Source organism: Sinocyclocheilus grahami, unplaced genomic scaffold (genome assembly GCF_001515645.1).
Source record: "Sinocyclocheilus grahami isolate Dianchi unplaced genomic scaffold, SAMN03320097.WGS_v1.1 scaffold106.1, whole genome shotgun sequence".
In the NCBI taxonomy this organism is placed as follows: Eukaryota; Metazoa; Chordata; class Actinopteri; order Cypriniformes; family Cyprinidae; genus Sinocyclocheilus; species Sinocyclocheilus grahami.
Genome location: NW_015505285.1, coordinates 1,064,666 through 1,083,962, shown reverse-complemented (window position 1 = coordinate 1,083,962; position 19,297 = coordinate 1,064,666). Strand labels below are relative to the sequence as shown.

Genomic DNA, 19,297 nt, shown 5'->3' with positions numbered 1-19,297 from the left:
TGTGGAAATATTTGCATAATGCAGCCCAAATGTGCACGCAAAGAAAGAAGGCATGGTTTCAGTAACCGCAGTTAGTGTTGAAGCAGCCATGTCAGAGAGACGCTGTGGGCCTCATTTATCAATCTAACGTAGAAACGAGCGCAGATCTGTGTGCACAAATCAATTTACGACAGAGTTCACGTGTGATTCATGAAACATTTGTATGCCGCCAAACTCATCGTACGAATGATCGCATGTTGATAAATGTGGTGGCAGAAAACAATCGTAATTTGAATATCACGCCCCTAAAAACACCCAGGTTTAGAAGCCTCGCCCCTAGAGTTTACGACACGGAGAAACGAAACCCGGCCAAAATTAGGAAGTAATCTCGTCAAAGAGAAATTGATCTTACTCCAAAAATACCCATTAACCTTGTAATTGCAAACAATAAGGCTACATTAATATATGTAATTTATATGTATATTAAAATAAAATTATTAAAATGGTAAATATAAACAGCCTATTTAGTTCCCCTCACTCTACAACAAATATTTTACATTTAACGGTATTCAGAACAGAACAAGAAGGAAAAATAATTATAAAAAAAATATTTCAAAATGTTTTTATATTTTTAACTGTAAAATAAAACACAAATTAGGCTATAGTGGCATTCATTATAAACAGCATACAAATGTCAAGCAAAACTGAAACGGCATTGGGCTCACGAGCCTGTCTCATACCACAAGAATCCAAATGTATCCATTTTTGCCATATTTGTAACATTTGTTTGCATAACTATTATTCATTATGCAGCCTAAACATGGCTTTATACTTCACTCATGTTCTAATATCCGTGTAAAATCCTTCACATGTGCAAAAATGTTTATTGTTTGGGCGCTGCACGCTGATTTTACAGAGGACCTTTTCAAATAAACAGTGTTACTTATGTTTGGTTGACTGCATTTTAGTTTGATGATGAATGGCTGAAATGTCAGGCAACGCTAGAACTAATGTTGTTTGTGTGTGCGTGAGGCGCCTGTGCGATCAGATGGATTCAATCAAATAAAGATATAAAGAAAATAAATAAAATGCATTAAGAGTGTCACAAAAACGAGTGTAGCCTATACTTGTTGCACAGTGTTTTTTCCCCCGTTTTGTTAATATTTTAATTATATTATAGCCTATTATATATTTTGTGTGATTCTATTGATTTTATCGCTTTTAGAAACTTATTTTCTGTTTTTCTTCTTTCACAGAAGCGCTACAGGTGCATGATGCGACGATTGAATCCTTGTGGTCTTGTTTATGCTGCTATTCGCGCATATAAAGCTAAAGCCCTGTGCAAAACAACACCAAAAAAGACATTCTAATCTTTCTGATTAACGATCGATTAATGAGCTTCGTTTGACGGTCAGGAAAATAAAAATGAACAAAATGCAGTTAATCTACAATTCTCCACCGTATTTACTATACTGCATGCAAGTTCAGGTAACTCAAAAACTTGCGTACACGAGCTCTGAGATCTGATCGTAGCCACCGCTCACGTCCACATTGATAAATTCCAAGTTTTGCGGTGAAACAACCGTACGCCCAATTTTCTGTCGTACGTTCGTTTCGTAAATGAGGCCCTGTGTGTTTCTAGGCCTCTAGTGGACAGCCAGGAGGCCTGTTTTCACTTAGGTCTGTTAAACACACTTACCCACACATCACTCTTCTTCCACGGGCATATGCACGCACAATCATTCACACTCATGTACTGTATACACACACACACAAAACTATTTGTCCTCAGAGGACCTGTTATAAAACCCTTTTACATGTGAAAGCTTTACTGTTTTCTATGGACACACACCAACAGAAAACCTCATATCTGCCTGGCCACACACAAACACAACGAAGATTTGTAATAAATCAGATCTCTTTCTCTCTCCATAACTACATAATTCATCCCTTTGTATCTAATATATTTCTCCTTGGAGGAAAATTTTATTGCTCAGAGGTTGCTCTTTCATAGCTCAGGAAACATAATTGAATTCTCTCAAAACTATTTTATAAAGTATAAAGTTGTTTGACTCAAACGGTTCTCTTAATACCTTAGGAGAAATAAAATTGTCACAAATGAGACAACTGTTGACATTCAAAATTATGCATTATGCAATATATTGAAATGTCTGACCTCTGGTTCTTACGGTGGCCGAGAAGTGCAAAGCAAATCACAATTCTGAAAACAAAATAACAAATTACAAACGCAGGTGCAAGTCTAAAAAAACAACAACAATTCAGAAAGCACAACAACAATTCAGAAAACATTATAACAAGTCAGAAAACACAACGACAAATCCGAAAACAAATGAACAAGTCAGAAAACACAACGACAAATCAGACAAACCGGAAGCGGTAGGTATAGTTTGAGACAGCGCCATTGGTTTGGGAAAAAAATGTTCGAACCCGGGTCGATCGCGTCAAAAAGACAATGACACGTACTTATCCATCTGCACCACTGGAACTGATGATTTACAGCCACTGTTAACTAAATGTAAATAGACACCCCGTATTTTTTATTCCATAGTAAGGGCAATTCATACAATACATTTAAACTGAGCTACTTTAATACTATCTCCGAACTTTTTTGAAAGTTTTGGTCAAAACAATCCTGATGCGTCATGGTGTTAAGGGTCCATCGGAGGGAATTTAGCAGTCCCTGCTAATCTAATTATTTCTCAGTTGGTAACAGTACATCTCAAAGAGATGGCATAGTCTCCACATACATACAGGAGTTGTCACAAAGAGCCTGGTTAGCAAAACAAACCATTTTGGCCCACTTAGCAGCCATAAATACAGGTGATCTTGGTTAAAATGCAAAACATCAACAAAAACTCTACTGGATCCCATGAGATGTTGACTCTTTGCAACAAACGTCATTATATTAAAAAAATCATTTTAAGGTATGCTTTATGACAGTAATGCAAACAATAAATGCATCTACTAATAAAGCAACTTTTTTAGCAAATTAGTTATCATCGTTTTCTTTTGTTGTTGCACTGATTCATCTGCTTACTAATATGTCTAATACTTTTACAATATGTAACCCTGATTGTTCCATTTAGTGGTACACCACACTGCTGCTTTTGTTTATACATTTACTTTAAACAGTATATACAGTTTTCCTATTCAACCTGTCATGTCAATAATTTAGCTTATTGACCTATAAATTTTAAGGTATGCTTTATGACAGTAATGCAAACAATAAATGCATCTACTAATATAATAAAGCAACTTTTTTAGCAAATTAGTTATCATCGTTTTCTTTTGTTGTTGCACTGATTCATCTGCTTACTAATATGTCTAATACTTTTACAATATGTAACCCTGATTGTTCCATTTAGTGGTACACCACACTGCTGCTTTTGTTTATACATTTACTTTAAACAGTATATACAGTTTTCCTATTCAACCTGTCATGTCAATAATTTAGCTTATTGACCTATACAGTACATTTCACTAATATTAACACAGTGTAAAGATTTACCGTAGAGGCATTTTTCTTATACTTTTGTATGCCAAACAGGTTTGGTGCTGTGTTGGATCACCACTGTTTCGTAAACTTTCTGATCTTCCTGAATATTAAAATGAAATCTACTTTGGTAGAGGCAACTTACATCTCACTCATAGCAGAGGACATCAAAGGTCAAAAAGCAATTCTTATGGTCCAGTCCAGTGAGCTTGGACTCTGTTGAACCACAACATACAGTAAGTATTTTCAACTACTAATCAGTAAAAGGAAACAATAAGTAAACATATTTTCTGTGGTAATTTTGTGACATAGCCTAAGTATTATATTTAAGCCACATATCCCATTGATCATCTTCATTGTTGAGGTTTGATTGGTTAAATTTAGATGCATCCACTTTAAAAAGCTCTTACCTAATCTCTAATCTTATCTTTTGATTCAAAACAGAACAAGAATGTCTCACCTCTAGCTGCCGCTGCTCTCTGCTGTCTTTGTGTTTTGAGGTGATGGACATGTGTCAGGTAGGTGGATAAACACCACGTGGTTGATGATGAGTCAGTGTTTTCTGTGCACAGACACACACAGTCTAGTATCATCCAATCGCACTCTGTCACACTTACACAAGCTTATCGCTTCCCATACACAACACATGCCAGTGCAGAGGACTTGAGCATTATGAAAGAATTAATTTAACATGCTTTAATAGAACTGGTGGAATAGGACAGAAGATTTTGATGACTCAAGTTCTGTGCCACTCAGCAGAACTGTTTTTAGATGCAGCATCTATTGTGATGCAACTCATCTATCTGGCCCGTGGCCAATGTTTAATATAATAGCAAACACCTCATGATAATGGATTATATCAGTATGACCAGTCAGCTAGAAGTGAAAAGTTCACTGCAGTGTGAGAAGCGCTCTTACAGATCTGCCAGTGTAAAATCAACATGATAAAAGGCTGAAAGAATCATGCACACTACACCACTACTGTTGGTTTTATCACTTTTTTTGTGGCATTGTACTTGGTTGTCCCACCCACAGTAAAATCTCATTGGTCTAAAATCCTGCTCCATAGAATTCTATGTATGTTCTGATTGCCTGTTATTGTGCCAGATCGTACAGCGTTTACACTTTTGATTTCAGACAAATTACTTTCAACACACATGTCAATTCATACCTCTTTTATGCTTTGGCAATTGGTGGCTAATTTCTATGAATACAAATGATCTAATTTGTAGATTTTTGATCTGCTTACACCTCACTGACAGTTTTTATGCTTTTCAATTTCAGACCGATTTCTTCCAACACAATCACAATGGCAATTCCATTTTTTTAATTCTTTACTTTAACATAACAAAACAATTGAGCAATGACCACAGATCATATGCAACAAAAACATATAGCTAGGCCTATGTGTAATTTAGGTTCATGTTGACCTGCCAATGTTTTGCAAAAAGGTACATGAAATCCTGGGACCTATATACTTAAAAAGGTGTCAATGTCTGACAAAACATCCATTTTTACTTTTGATCAGTGAAAAAAATGATTCATTGAATTTACTAAATTTTTTAAAGGTAAGTGGTTGCAATCAATTTATTTTAGCTACATTTAAATAAACAAATTTAGTTGACTAACTTTCAAAAAATTTTTTTAAATGTAGCTAAAATAAATAGTTTGCAACCACTTACCTTAAAAAATGTAGTATCATTTTTTTCAGTGTAGGTAATTTATTCCAGTGAAAGAAAATCAATTATCACTTTAGGCCACTATGACAGTGTCGCTGATTTATCAACTACTTTACGTTTTGGCAAATGGTGGCCAATTTCTGTGAATTTCTATGACGTTTAGGTTTAGGTTGAGGTTGAGGTTATGCTTTTTTTTCTAAAGATCATACATTTTTCTATGAATTCCATCGTACAAATTCATATGAAATTCTTTTCCTCCAGTGTTTCTGATGAGATGCTTTAAAGCAACAGACAGTAATGAAAAAGATACTTGGTAAAAGAGAGAAATGTTTATAAGGCCTGGTAATTGGTAAGAATAATAGATGGATAACATGGGATGGTGAAAAAGGGAAAAAAGACAAGAGAAGGAGAAAGAGCAGATGAGGGATGAAAACAATCAGTCAAAAGAAAAGAAAAGAGGAAGTCGACCAGTGATGAGGGTGAAAAGGGGTAGGGGGAAAACTGGAAATGAACGCCTTTTGATCGAAAACCTCTGCCTGACAAGGGGCAGTTGCCATGGCAACACCGAGCTGCCAAAGATATGTGTTGATGGATGACAGTTTGAGCCAGAAGCATTAGACAGATTCTATGCCTGGAAGAACAGAAAGAGAGAGAGAGAGAGTAGAGGCATCATGCTCCTCTGCTCCTCTATTAGTGTTGACAATGACATGATGCTTGTCATACTGTGCATCACAACACACCCACACACACAGTTCCTCTCTCTCAAACTGCCATGGTGCCCCAGGGAAGGTGAGGTGAATGCTGAGGCTGGCTGTCGGGGTTGAAATTAGACTCATGTGACATTTAAGTGCATTCAGAGTGTGTGAAGCTTTTTTGTTTACATCTTGTTTAACTGTGCGTAAATGCTGCAAATAACATTCTTCCCAGTGAAAAATGTCTCTCCCTGTCTGATAGCTCCTGAATCCTGTATCATTAGTCAGACCGGGAACACTTTTCTCAAATAATTAAAAAGCGCAGCCAGACCTGTCATTACACAGGAAGAACAGAAAGAGAGAGAGAGAGTAGAGGCATCATGCTCCTCTGCTCCTCTATTAGTGTTGACAATGACATGATGCTTGTCATACTGTGCATCACAACACACCCACACACACAGTTCCTCTCTCTCAAACTGCCATGGTGCCCCAGGGAAGGTGAGGTGAATGCTGAGGCTGGCTGTCGGGGTTGAAATTAGACTCATGTGACATTTAAGTGCATTCAGAGTGTGTGAAGCTTTTTTGTTTACATCTTGTTTAACTGTGCGTAAATGCTGCAAATAACATTCTTCCCAGTGAAAAATGTCTCTCCCTGTCTGATAGCTCCTGAATCCTGTATCATTAGTCAGACCGGGAACACTTTTCTCAAATAATTAAAAAGCGCAGCCAGACCTGTCATTACACAGATATGAAAATAGGAGATTGGTAGGGGGAAGTGTGTGAGAGAATGATTGAACTACAACAATATGTTAGTCAGTTAGTAAGAAGGGTTCAGGAGAGACTGAGAAAGACAAAGTGAATGAGAAAAAAAATGTAAGAGCGACATAAAAATCAACACTCCTTCCACAATCTTTCTTTATAAGGCTCTATATAACTCTGTGTTAAATCCATTTCACAGCAACGTTTCACATTTCTAATTCTGAAAGAGGGTCGCTCTAGGGCTAATCTGTCCCAAAAATGATTGATTCTGTGATTGTTTGGGAGGCTTAATCAGAGGGATAATTTATCTTCGGTGACCTCGAATACAAACTACTATCAAAAGATTCAGCTGTGAATGGCGATTTTTGATTCATCCCAATGAATCGAATCTTTTGATTCTGTCCAGCAAAAATAATTGTTCAGATTATACCATATTATACCAGTAGGATATCAGTCCTATTGAATATTTTGATAGAATCTTTGGATCATCTGATTCGTAATTACTTGGCTTGACATTGAGAGCCCCATTAAGGCAATTACAGTTTATTAATTCCTGAACACTCTAAGATAAGATACTGTAGCCTAGGCCGTGTAAACTGTAGCCTACAGTATATACATTTTTATTTTTTCACACTGGGTTGAGAACGAGAAAGTCAACCAATCATAAACTGCCTTAAGTCCTGACCTTATTAATATTCATATACTTTGTATCTTCGACGCGGTTTGTTTTAGCGTCCGAGATCTTTGTGAAACAGTGACTACGAACTTCAGTGGTGAAGATAGACAGCATTATTTTTGGACAACACTTAAGATTCAAGACGGATTTACGTAGCGATATTTCCAATGATAGACGTACAGGTATTGAAACACTTCGCGTGCTCCTTGCGCGTTGTACTTCTCCGAGCAGTGTTATTAATCTGATAAATATACAAACAAGGACGTTGACAAATGTACATTGTGTAGCCTAATGTCAAAACCTGACGGTTGCGCCTGAACCTGAAGATAAATTACTTAGGTGTGAACCATGGAGCAAGATACATTTTAACGTTTAAAATGACATTTGCTAAATTTCAAAGGTGAAAAGCCCACATGACAACTACTGTACAACGACAACATCCAGAGTCAAGGAATTCCATCACCTCATTATGTCCACTGTTTTAACGGAAGTATTGTGTGCTTCATTCAAAATCATCTCAACTCAAGGTGTGAAAACGTGTGCGTGTGTTCATAATAACCAGAGTGCATGTGTGACCGTGGGGTGTGTGTGTTTGCCATGAAATTTTTTTTTTTTTGCCTCAGGGGATCCCAGACTGCTCTTCCAGTAAACATTGTTTCCATAGTGATAATGGAGAAGAGAGGAAGGATGCAAAACGTGACAGCAAGAGTAATAAGAGCGAATGAGTGAGAGAGAGAAAGTGTGTGTGTGTGTGTGAGAGAGAATCCAAAGAAATAAGCTGCATGCCAGATATAATAACATCACAAGGAGATAAAGGGAACATTGTGAGCTTGAGATCATTCCTTTATTCTTAACACATTTCACAAAAACACACACACATTCAAACCCAAACAATGTTTAAGATTTTATTTCATTTCCTACCAGCATTGTTGCCTGTATAAGTTGTGCTCATGTATGAGGTTCTCCCATTATGTGTTTTTAGAAATAAAATAAATGCAGAGAAAACACAAACAATATAAAAAAAGTGCATGAAAAACACTTTCATAGTGAATGAAGATTCCCTCTTTCGTACGAAATACTTGGATCACTTGGATCAGTGGACCTCAAAACAACAGATTAATATGGACACTGAGGTAACTGTATCCGTGATCTCTGTCAGCTGGTGTCAAATATGATGTTTTTTCTCCTGAATATGTAAATTAATAAAATATTAAGGGTCTAAATGGAATAGAATTGTATTGAACATTATGGCCACCTTCAGGGCCTCATGCAGTCTGGCTAAAATCCACTGCATGTAAACGTGATGATCGTCAAGGACAGCAACCCAGGTCATGCATTTCACAAGTGCCTATGATATTAACAAAATTACATTTTGAACATTTTTTTATAATTATAATTTTTTTCTTTACAAATTCTGAATGAGTGTGAATCTTTTTTCACATGGTGCCCATCACTATGAAAGGCCATTTCTGCTATGGAATAAATACAATTGCAGAATTGCAAGATATAAACAGAATTGTGAGATATAAACTTGTAATTCTTAGAAAAAAAAGTCAGAACTGCAGGATATAAACTCAGAATTCGTACTTTCTCACAATTCGGAGTTTTTATCTCACAATTCTGACTTTTTTAAATTAGAATTCCGAATTTATATATATATATATATATATATTCTTTTTTTTCTGCCATGAAATAAAAAATAAAAAAGATAATTGTGACTTTATATTTTACAATTCTGCTTTATTAATCACAATTATGAGTTTATACCTTGCAGTTCCCTTTTTCTTCTCAGAATTGTGAGTTTATGGAAACACGCTTCCATACTACTTTGTTGATTGGTTCAGTCACAAATATCCACGAACACATCAAACAGATTAAACAAGAACATTTAAGGCACAGTATGGTAGTTTTCGCAAGAGACGAGCAATATGTGAATTCGCTGTCCCTTTTGATTTGTGGTGTTGCGTAAAGATGTACAAAAAGCGCCTTAAAATTCAAAAACGTTATATTCTGGTTCGTATAATGGATCTATAAGGCTGCTGGAAACCAGTTTCTTCCTTTGTTTCCACAGCAAGTGTTCTGTTGTTATTTTCCCCTCACGTGTGCCCTGGCGAGAGCCCCATGGTGTCCAGAACCTATAGCGTCTGAAAGCCACTGCTGTGAAACCTCCCCTCCTCTAACCCTCTCCTTCCCCTTTTCTCTCTCTTTCTCCAGGGTCTTGTCTTCCCTGTGGCTCTGCGGCTGCAGACCATCCCACGTCCTGTTCTGCTCTCTGGTTTCAGCTTGACACAGAGCCAACATAGGACACACAGAGTCCTCTTCTTCATCACTGTCCTCCTCCTCATCCTCCTCCAGCAGCTGTGGAAATCTTACTGAAGTCGATGATGAAGAAGAAGGGTGAGAGTTGGAGTATACGTCCCGTTCGTACACAGACAGAGGGAGCTGGAGGTAACGGCCGGCTGCGTATAAACAGCAGCAGGCTGGGACACACTCTGGACCTTCCCGCCTCAGCAGACGCAGGCGTTTGCGGTATGGCCCGGGAGGCGTAATGCAGGGCTGCAGGGCAGGAGAGGGAAGAGTATTTGTGGCAGGGGTTTGGAGGGGACAAGGTGTTGCTGTGGGACCTGATGGGAAGCACCAGTCACTCTGGAGGAGGATTTCGTTTCTGAGATGACGGAGAAGGTTGTTGATGAGCACTGAGCGTCGTAAGAAGGACTCGGGGTCATCCATGAAACGCAGCTTCTCGAGAGAGAGACGGAGAATGTGTGCACGCTCCTCCAAGACCGGTGACACCTGCTGGCCCGGAAGACAAAATGAGCATTCATAAACGAGGTCAGGTCAGTTATCAAGTTAACCTGTATGATTCATAATGTGTTGTGAGGAACAAATCAAGGTGCAAGATGTTGGTGAATGCTTTGTTTTGTTCGCAGAGGTATGTAGTGTAATAAAGTGATAAACAGTAAAGTATAGGGAAACAAAAACTATTAAACGATAAAAACTAGCAGTGAAGAAATATTTCAGTTTAATAAAATAGGAATAGAAATAAAAACTGAATTGAAACCAAAAAAATTAAAATCTGAAATCTGCATAAATGTGCACTATAACAGAACAGAAATTTAATTAAAATTACTAATAAAATGACTACAGCTTTTGTATTTTCATATGAATTTATAACAGCTGAAATGTGAGTTGAATTGAAGTCAAACTAAATTTTCAAGTAAAAAAAAAAAGTGCAATGAAAATATATGAAAAAATGACAAATGAGGTACAGTCAAGATTGCTCAGTGAATTTTAGTCCAAAATTAAATCCAGTAATTTCAATAAGAATGCTTTATTATGAATCCAGTCTTGAATTTCATGTGAAGCTGTAAGATTTCTGCATACATATTCACAAAAATTCATCACATTAATCTACATTTTTTTAAAGTGACTTCTACATGACTATGGATCTTTTTGCCCATGAAATATCACTAATGTGTCCTCACCTTTACAACGATAAAAAATGTGTCAAAATGTACACATTTTAAAAACCCTGGTGTTTACAGTTTCTTTAGTGGTAATGCCAGTTTATGCAAAAATTGTTACAACTCATACAATTTTATGAATTACTGAAAGTATTATAAATAATATAAAGTGTTGTGTAGAAATATGTAGAATTAAGTAAGGCTAGCAGACTTACAGTGTGACAGTAACTCCTGAAGCTCAGTACAGGTTCTTCATCCTCCACAAACTTCCTTTTGAAATAAGAGATCCGTGATAGGGCCACACGATCCATCACATGATCAGGAGCTCGTCTGTAATTGGGCTCTGGAGACAAAATGGGAAGGTTCAGACAGAGTTTCATTAATAGGCTATGTCTTCTAGATCAAAGACTGGTATGGAGAGAATTTCTGGCCTGTTTTAGCTCCAAAACTGGATAACAGATTTTGAAACGTCTACTTTGGAATGGAGCATCATCAGCACCATCTGTTCATGGTAGTCTGTTTTTCAGAGATGAGATTAGTTTCAGACCTTCAATGAGCCCTTGGGTGTCACCCCCTGGTGGTGAGGGGGTGGAGATACAGCTTTTACTGCAATGCTCAGAATCCCAGATCGGTTGGTAGATTGACGGCGGGGCTTCGGATTCAGGCTCACAAAAGGGGTTCATTGATAGGACCAAAGCCATAGTTTCACCTCAGTCCTAAACAACAAACACACAAACATAATTATTTAAAAAAATGCCCAATGAAATTTTCATTTTATTTCACCCCTGTATGACTTTATGTCTTGCTTCTATGGAATACAGAAGACGTTTTTTCTGTAAAGTAAAAGTCAGTGGGTTCCAGGGTTGTTTTGTACCCCATTTTGTATACTTTGTATACAGGACCGTCGCAAGGGAGGTGCGAGGCCCTCTGCAATTTTTGTGTTTGTGTGTGTGTGTGTGGTGGGGGAGGGGGGGTTGCTATATTGAATTTAAAATAAAAATCCACATTCACATGCAAAAACTTTGCATTCGAATTTTAGGTGTGCATCAGGCAGTATTATCAGTGGTGCACGAAATGCGACGATGATGTAAGTGTCATTCCAGTTGAACCCACTAGATGCGGCGCTGCTACGTTGTTCATTCAAAATATTGCAGAAAAAGAGAACAATCAATTCGGGGAAAATCTTGTTTACGTCAAAACAGAAACCAAGCTGTTCACACAGAACGCATATTTATCGCATTTTCTAGAGGGACATCTATCACCGTTGCACTCACGTCTCGCACAAGAGAGCGGCATGTTTAGAAAGCTATGTAAAATTAATGTAAGTTCAACTTTTAAAAAACATGTCTTAAGACTTTATGGCAGTTTTCCCCATCCCACTGCATCTCATGTTTTTAAATGAAAAAAGTATTCTTTGTGATTGGTTTTCGGTCCTTTGTATTAAACTATACATACATGCACGATGCAGTTTTGTTTCTAATTGTTTAAGCAACTTTATTAATTATATAAGGTTTATATACATTATTTTAAACATTATGCACTTTTATCAAAGATAGTCGTGTTATTTTATTTTGCTTTGAAGAAACGTGCATAAAATTTAGCTTGATGCGCCCTCTTGTGGCCTCAGGAGAGAAGCCAAAAGCTTTTTTCCCCCTAACTGAAATTATGCCTTTTAAATTCGAATATAATTTGAATATCGATAATATTTAAGTAAAAAATTCGAATTTAGTTTTTCAGCCATTTTGACTGCCCTAGTATACATACAGTATATATTACAAATGACAGACATAAATGTTCCAAAAAATCATACAGGTTTGGAACCACATACAGATGAATAAACTTTTTTGATGAAATATCCCTCTAAACACAGGTTTTCAATTGACACTGGATAAATTATATTTTCTGCACTACTGTATTCACTGTGTGTGTGTGTGTTCATAAAATCATATCTTAAAATGTTTTTGATATTGAGTTATTTTTTAACATTAGGCATGTTTCTAGTAAAGTTTAATTTTAGGAAAGTTTTTGCAAACAACTCATAATTACAATCTTTCAATAGCAGCCTCTTTGCAAAGCTTGTATTACATTTGTGACAGCTTTACAAAACGATCTGTGCTGAAATGTGCACTCGTACTGTTAAGATCTAATTGAAATGATCAGAGACTTAAGAATAAACAGCCACTAGTTTCTAATGTTGAGATTCTTGCATTGTTGTAATCAATAGGGGTTTTTTTCTCGCTGGGGAGCAAATTTTGCATTCTAAAAGTTACAGTATGTTTTAATATTACAATGAACTCTTTTTATCTTAAAAGATCAAGGAAAATTTGAATCCTCATTACAACCCCTTTAAAGAAAGCAACCTCTCAACAACCCTGTGCTACTCTACAATAACTTGTAGAGTTATTTTCTCTATCTTTGAAGATTACACTAACAAGGCATTTGAAAAACACTTTGAGACTCTTTAAAACAGCTAAAAAGCCAAAATCACACACTATGAAACACTCAGATAACGAGATAGAGAGAGAAAAACATTCAGTAGAAGCTGAAAGGGAAGGTATCTGTTTGTGTGATCTCTCTTTAATCATTTTGTTCTCTGTTCTACCACACACGCAGTGACAGGAGAGAGAGGAAAAGTTCTGGATGACTGCCTCTACAAAGGTCATTAATCTTCGCTGACAATTTCACACAGACACACTATTACTCTCATGTAGTGGCTTCAGTTGGCACACATTGAACTGCCGTTATGCCAGGCTGTTCTGAGTCACCAGACACAATTCTCACATGACAAACAATGTTTATTTGTAACTATTTGGACTGCCAATAACTGTCGATTAAAACATTTTATTCAGTTAAGTAAATTATATATTATCAGAATAGCCGCTAAATTAAGATAATTCATTATATTATTGTGGCAGACCAAAGCATTGAGGTGACAAAAAGTGGCAGTTTTATTTCTATGTCATGATCACCATTGGCAGTCAGTCTGACTGAGGTAGATTTTTTTTAAATGAAAAAAGTAAAAAAAAAAAAATGTTTAAATGTCCTGTGTGAAAAGCTCTTTATTATCAAATTAATATACAGGTTAATGGACATGACTAATTGTGTTGATGTTATTGCATTAATTTTTTTAAAATTAATTGCACTAAATTAACAAATAAAATGAATCGTATAAATAAATGAGAAGTAAAAATAAAATGATAAAAATATCACACATACTTTTTTTGCATGCACACAGACACAAAAATTGTTCCTCTTGCAGTAAACTTAATTCAGCTGTAATAACTTGTCCTGTTTTTAGTCTGTGTCCGCAGGGTTTGGATCACACTGAGATCATGTGAGCGAGACGTGTTTAATCAGAGCAGATCCCACTCTCCTCCTCTCCCTCGTACTGTCGTTACCTGTTTCTCATTCCGCCCACAACTCTGCTTTGAATTTACGCTTTAGAAGACAGAGCTGACACAGAAGCAGTGCTCTCTCTCTCTCTCACACACACACACACAGACACACATACATACACATAAGCTGTCTGTCTGTCTTTGTCTCTTTGCTCGTTTTGTGCACTCTCTCTCTCTCTTCATCTTTTCCACTTTCCTTTTCATGTGAAGAAAACATAAAAAGGTGCTGGATCCGTTGGATTTGCACCTCATCAGTCACACACGCACACATACACAAATATTGCAGGGTACAGACGGGAATGTGTACTAGAATTGTGAAGCTCAGTAGATGCTAAAACTGCAAATTATAAAACACAGTTGATGCTAAAACCAGACAGAGAGAGTGAAAGAATGAAAAAATGAGCGATCCAACCTAAGGAATCATTTAAGGCATAAGCTTTGAGTTGTGCAGTTGTGGTTTTTCCTATGCGAAAACCACAATTACAGGTTTCCATTGAGGTAATGTAGTTTTTGGCTTAACTCACTAAAACCAAAACATCCAAAGCTCATGATGCTCTTTACTGGGTCATAAAAGCTGTTAAAGCTCACTCACACGTTTATCTTAATGGGGATATATATATGCTGAATTTTTGCTGTATTCTATTTTAGAAATAGAATAACTGCATTTATATAAAATGTTACTCATGATTTATTAAATAATTTACAAATTATTTAGCCACATCTCCTTATGCCCTCAAAGGCAGGTTTTGTCAGTTTAGATAACTTTTTAAGAACATGCACTTCTCATGTATAGCTTATTAAAGACAATAGTTTTATTGAGTGGTTAGTCTTCCAGGAAATATAATGCTTTGAAATTATTTAAACAATTTTCAAAATGCTTTGTCAGTAGAAATTAAGCCAGAAAGAGAGGCAGAGCAGACAGAAAGAAAACAAAACACTGCACAATTAGTCAGGTTATGAGAATAGCTTTAGGCATCAGCTCATATCCTGCTCTGCTCTTTGGAACAGCAGGCTGACAGATCATTCTAAAACCCCAGTGAACGTCGACCACAATGGCACATGCACAGAGCTAATGCCACAGTCTGACCACACGGCCTGACCCAGAAACAGTTCTATGAAATAGGAGAAACAGGAGTAACTAATATAAACACATGTTCAAAGATGTCAGTTATGACAAAATATGGAGGTGAAACTGTAAAACTATATCTCACTGCTATTTATTACTTTCTAGTGGGAGATCTAGTGTATTAAACATAAAAAATTCTGTCAATATGATTACTAATTATTTTTTTTAAATGATCATACAAATTAATAAAAATTATTATTATTTTTTTTTAATTTACACATACCCATGACTTTTCTTCTGTGGAACACAAAAGGTGACAATTCTGAATATTGAATAGGCATGACAAAGAAGCAGCATAAAAGTATCATATAAGTGGTCCATGCGACTTGTGCACTATACTACAAGTCTTCTGAAGCCATATGTTTACTTCTGATGCCATGTTGTTTACAAGTCTTGTAAACAAACAAACCAAGTTGTTGTTCACTAAAAAATCCTGGCTTCCGCTTGTAGGTCTCAAATCTTATATGTGTCTGCATTCAGTTATATATTGTGCCTTTAGACAAACTGCATCATGTTTGAAATCAGTGAAATCAAACGTCATTGGCTGTCTCATGATTACACACAATGCCACATCAGTGCTGAAGGAATGTTCTGGCTACTCATGCATCCCTGCTGTTAAGAGTCAGAGCCTGAAGCTGTGTGTGTGTGTGTGCGTGTGTTTGAGACAGAGGGAGGACAGCACATGCTCTTTGTATACTCAAAGGGGCAGGGTAATCACATCATCCCTGCTATCGTTTAAATGAGTGTGATATTTACATCAAGGTGGGCTCTGATTTATGATGTGATGGCTGTGATTTATTTGTGTTCAGACAGCAACACTGTCTACTGAAAGAAAGTCTATTTATATAAAGTTTCTAAATTTTTTGTCTTATGAACTCAAAACTAAAAATCGATTAATTAACATTGTTTAATAATATTAAAGTTACTTTAGTATATGTATATTAAATTATCTATTCTTTTTTCCCCATTATCTATTCTTTTTATGTTTAATAAAGCCAAATCAAAAATATTTTCAAGTACTAAAAAAAATGAGAATTATGAAGTGTGTTTACATGCATTTTAAAAGTTCTATTTCAGTCAGGCTATAGTAATATATCTTGTTAAAATGTCATGTAAATGCTCTTTTAATGTGTTTTTAAAAAATTACTTATGCTCACCAAGGCGTATTTATTTGATCCAAAAATACAGTATAAACAGTAATATTGTGAAAGCTATTACATTTAAAAATAAATTCTGTTTTATTGTTTATTAAATTGTTTACTATTTGAATGTTGAAAACAGGTGTACTTAATAGTTTTCATGGAAATCATGATACGTCTTTTCAGAATTATTTAATGAATAGAAAGTTCAGAAGAACAGAATTTATTTGCTAATCTTTTGTAACATTATAAATTATTTTGTCACTTTTGACCAATTTAATATGTCCTTGCCAAATAATAGTATTGATTTCTTAAAGGTGATTTATTATGTCCCTTTTTACAATATGTAATATAATTCTATTGGGGTCCCCAGAATGTAACTGTGAAGTTTCAGCTCAAAATACCCCACAGATAATTTATTATATCATTTTGAAAATGCCTATTTTGAGTGGAAGCAGAAACACTCCGTATTAGAGCATGTCTCTTTAAATGCAAATGAGCTGCTGCTTCCCGCCCCCTTTTCCAGAATAGAGCTGCACCATTACAGCTCGGGCCTGCTAAAAAACATCTATTTTGGTTCTGATTATCATGTTTATCTCGCTGAAATCATGAGTTTTAAACCATATGAGTTTAAACTTGTATTATACGGTTTTCTGAGTGCACGGACAGAAAGCAGCTATCACAGCATGTGAGTACTAAACTAAGTTCTCATTCACACACAAGTTTACGTTAAAAACACGCGTAAGCTACAAAAACAGTCGGTTATGTCTGTGAAGCAGCCCACAGTCTCCTCAGAAGTCTCTTGAAGTAAATCCTCACCATGCCCAGACACAAATGACTGGAACGGACTGATGAGAACCACAGGCGGTAAACGATTGCATGGGTTTTCCTTTGTGCCTGCTGTAGGGAGGGATCAATGTGTGGCAGTATGCCAGACACTCTTAAACTGGCACAGTGATCTCAGGGGGAATACCCACATACACACAAACACACACACTCCTGCCCCACGGCACCAGGAACAGATGCCACAGCCAGCGCAGTGAACCCATTGCTGATAATGAAGCAAGAAATAATCCCACTCACACACACATACCATCTCAGCCACGCACAATAGCGTCTCTCTCTTGCACAACAACAATAGCCTCACACACATAGATCTGTCTCCTGCCTTACACTACGCAGACACCAATGCACAATTTTCCCATGCAACAGTAATTGCGCATTCATCAGGACAAAAACACACACTCTGCGTCCATCTATAAAGTTATTGTGCTTTCATTTTGTACACTTCATCTCCTTGTAAGGGAATCAAGCAGTAGCAGAATTCTGGCTCCTTGCCCTTACAACACACACACATAGCATGGGTGTTTTAATGTGTGAAAAGAACATTGTGTGTGTGTGTGTGTGACCTCACTGCCATTAGAATCTTTAGAGATTCAGTGTAATTATAGTACATTTTACAAACCGTAATAAAAACAAAATGAATCTTGGTCGGATGATAGCTCACATGTATGATAGAAATATGTAATTTTATTTGACTATATATAATTTAATTTAAAAAATTTTAAGGTATTTAAAAAAAAAGTAAATGCAGTCGCTGAAATATTAAGAAATATATTTTTTTAAATTAAGAAATATATTGAAGGAATATAAATATATGTAGATCTATAGATATGTATGTTATTATTAATTCAATCACAATTATCACAATTCACATTATTTTAAATAAATGTAATATATATATATATATATATATATATAGACTATATGAAATATTTGATACTAAATGAAATTAATTTGCAACTGTAGGGCCTTTTAATACAAACTAGTTGTATGCAAAAATGTGATTAAATGTTAAGAAAATACAAATGGTGACTATATGGACCTAATGTACACTCTTTGCCTAGTGCATTCCTCATATAGACAAAATATACATTTAATATTTGATCATTAGTATAACTTCTCATAACGAAAACGGGATACTGTGTGTATTCTTAGGTGCTTAAAAAAATAGTTGTTTGCTCTTAACACTTGAGAGATCATAGGTGTAGTTCATCGGTGTTGGCACGGTGCCATGTCTGGCTGCCTCCGGAGGCTGGTGGCGCGTAACTCCGAGCAGTGTGAATATGTTCAAAATATAGTAACTTTTGCTTACCTTTAACTGTAATGAGGACCAAGTCAATATGTGTTGTTTTATTTAATCAGATGTGTTCGTTATGGACGCGCTCTCGTTTTCTCCTCTGGGTTCCGCTGCTGTAGTCCCGCTCTGTTCATCAATAACTACTTATCCAAGATCCATCAGCGCGAGCCTTTCTGACTTGCAATAATCGATAAGATTCTACTGGAAAAAATCGAATCCTAAACCAAGCAGTCAATCAGCGCGCGAACAAAGCCGCTGTGATGTGACGGAATCTCCGTTGCGTGTCCGCGCAGGTCGCTTTGCTTTGTGCCACAGTGACCTCACCGGCAGACGGTGCGACGTTGCAGCGTTTGCTTTGAACTGGGCTTGTTAACGTCAGAGGACACCAACAGCGGCGCCACATTCCTCGGAATAAACAGAAGCAGCTTTTTGCTCGGGATCAGATGCGTCCCGTCCCAGCAGCAATGCTTCCCTGGTGCCTTGTGTGTCTGGTTTTGGTCAGAGGAGCTGCGTTTAGCGCGCAGCAGAAGTGGAGCGGGCGGGCACGGGGCCAATCATCTGTTAGACATTTCCCTTTTCAGGAGCGGCGGTCCGTATTTTCCAGCCGCGCTCCTGAGCGGATTTCTCCGGTGTTCTCTATAGAAGAGGTGGAGAGAGCGCCAAGTTGTGCCGATTTTTTGGTCCCTCCATCACTTTCTGTACTCTCACGCGCACAAACGTGTACACACACCTAT

At 36.8% G+C, this 19,297-nt stretch overlaps 1 protein-coding gene across 2 annotated transcripts; it reads right to left on the bottom strand.

The window, feature by feature from the left end:
* Window positions 1-9,077: 9,077 nt before the first annotated feature.
* Window positions 9,078-19,101, bottom strand: LOC107588595 (SERTA domain-containing protein 4-like). 2 transcript variants are annotated; one of them, XM_016276743.1, is made up of 4 exons: window positions 18,579-19,101; window positions 11,311-11,479; window positions 10,979-11,106; window positions 9,078-10,095 (listed from the first exon to the last, which is right to left on the bottom strand). In XM_016276743.1, the coding sequence occupies exons 2-4, from the start codon at window positions 11,462-11,464 to the stop codon at window positions 9,385-9,387; spliced, it is 993 nt and encodes a 330-aa protein (XP_016132229.1). In that variant the 5' UTR covers window positions 11,465-11,479; window positions 18,579-19,101; the 3' UTR covers window positions 9,078-9,384. The 2 variants fall into 2 exon arrangements, with proteins under 2 accessions (XP_016132229.1, XP_016132230.1); XM_016276744.1 differs by having other exon boundaries at window positions 9,078-10,092.
* Window positions 19,102-19,297: the final 196 nt, after the last annotated feature.

What these genes read in the sequence shown, in the direction of transcription:
- LOC107588595 (XM_016276743.1), bottom strand. Translation starts at nt 11,464, where the DNA reads ATGGCTTTGGTCCTATCAATGAACCCCTTTTGTGAGCCTGAATCCGAA. An exon ending in CACCCAAGGGCTCATTGAAG is followed by an intron (nt 11,107 to 11,310) that starts GTCTGAAACTAA and finishes TTTTGTCTCCAG; the next exon opens with AGCCCAATTACAGACGAGCT. An exon ending in TCAGGAGTTACTGTCACACT is followed by an intron (nt 10,096 to 10,978) that starts GTAAGTCTGCTA and finishes CTTCCGGGCCAG; the next exon opens with CAGGTGTCACCGGTCTTGGA.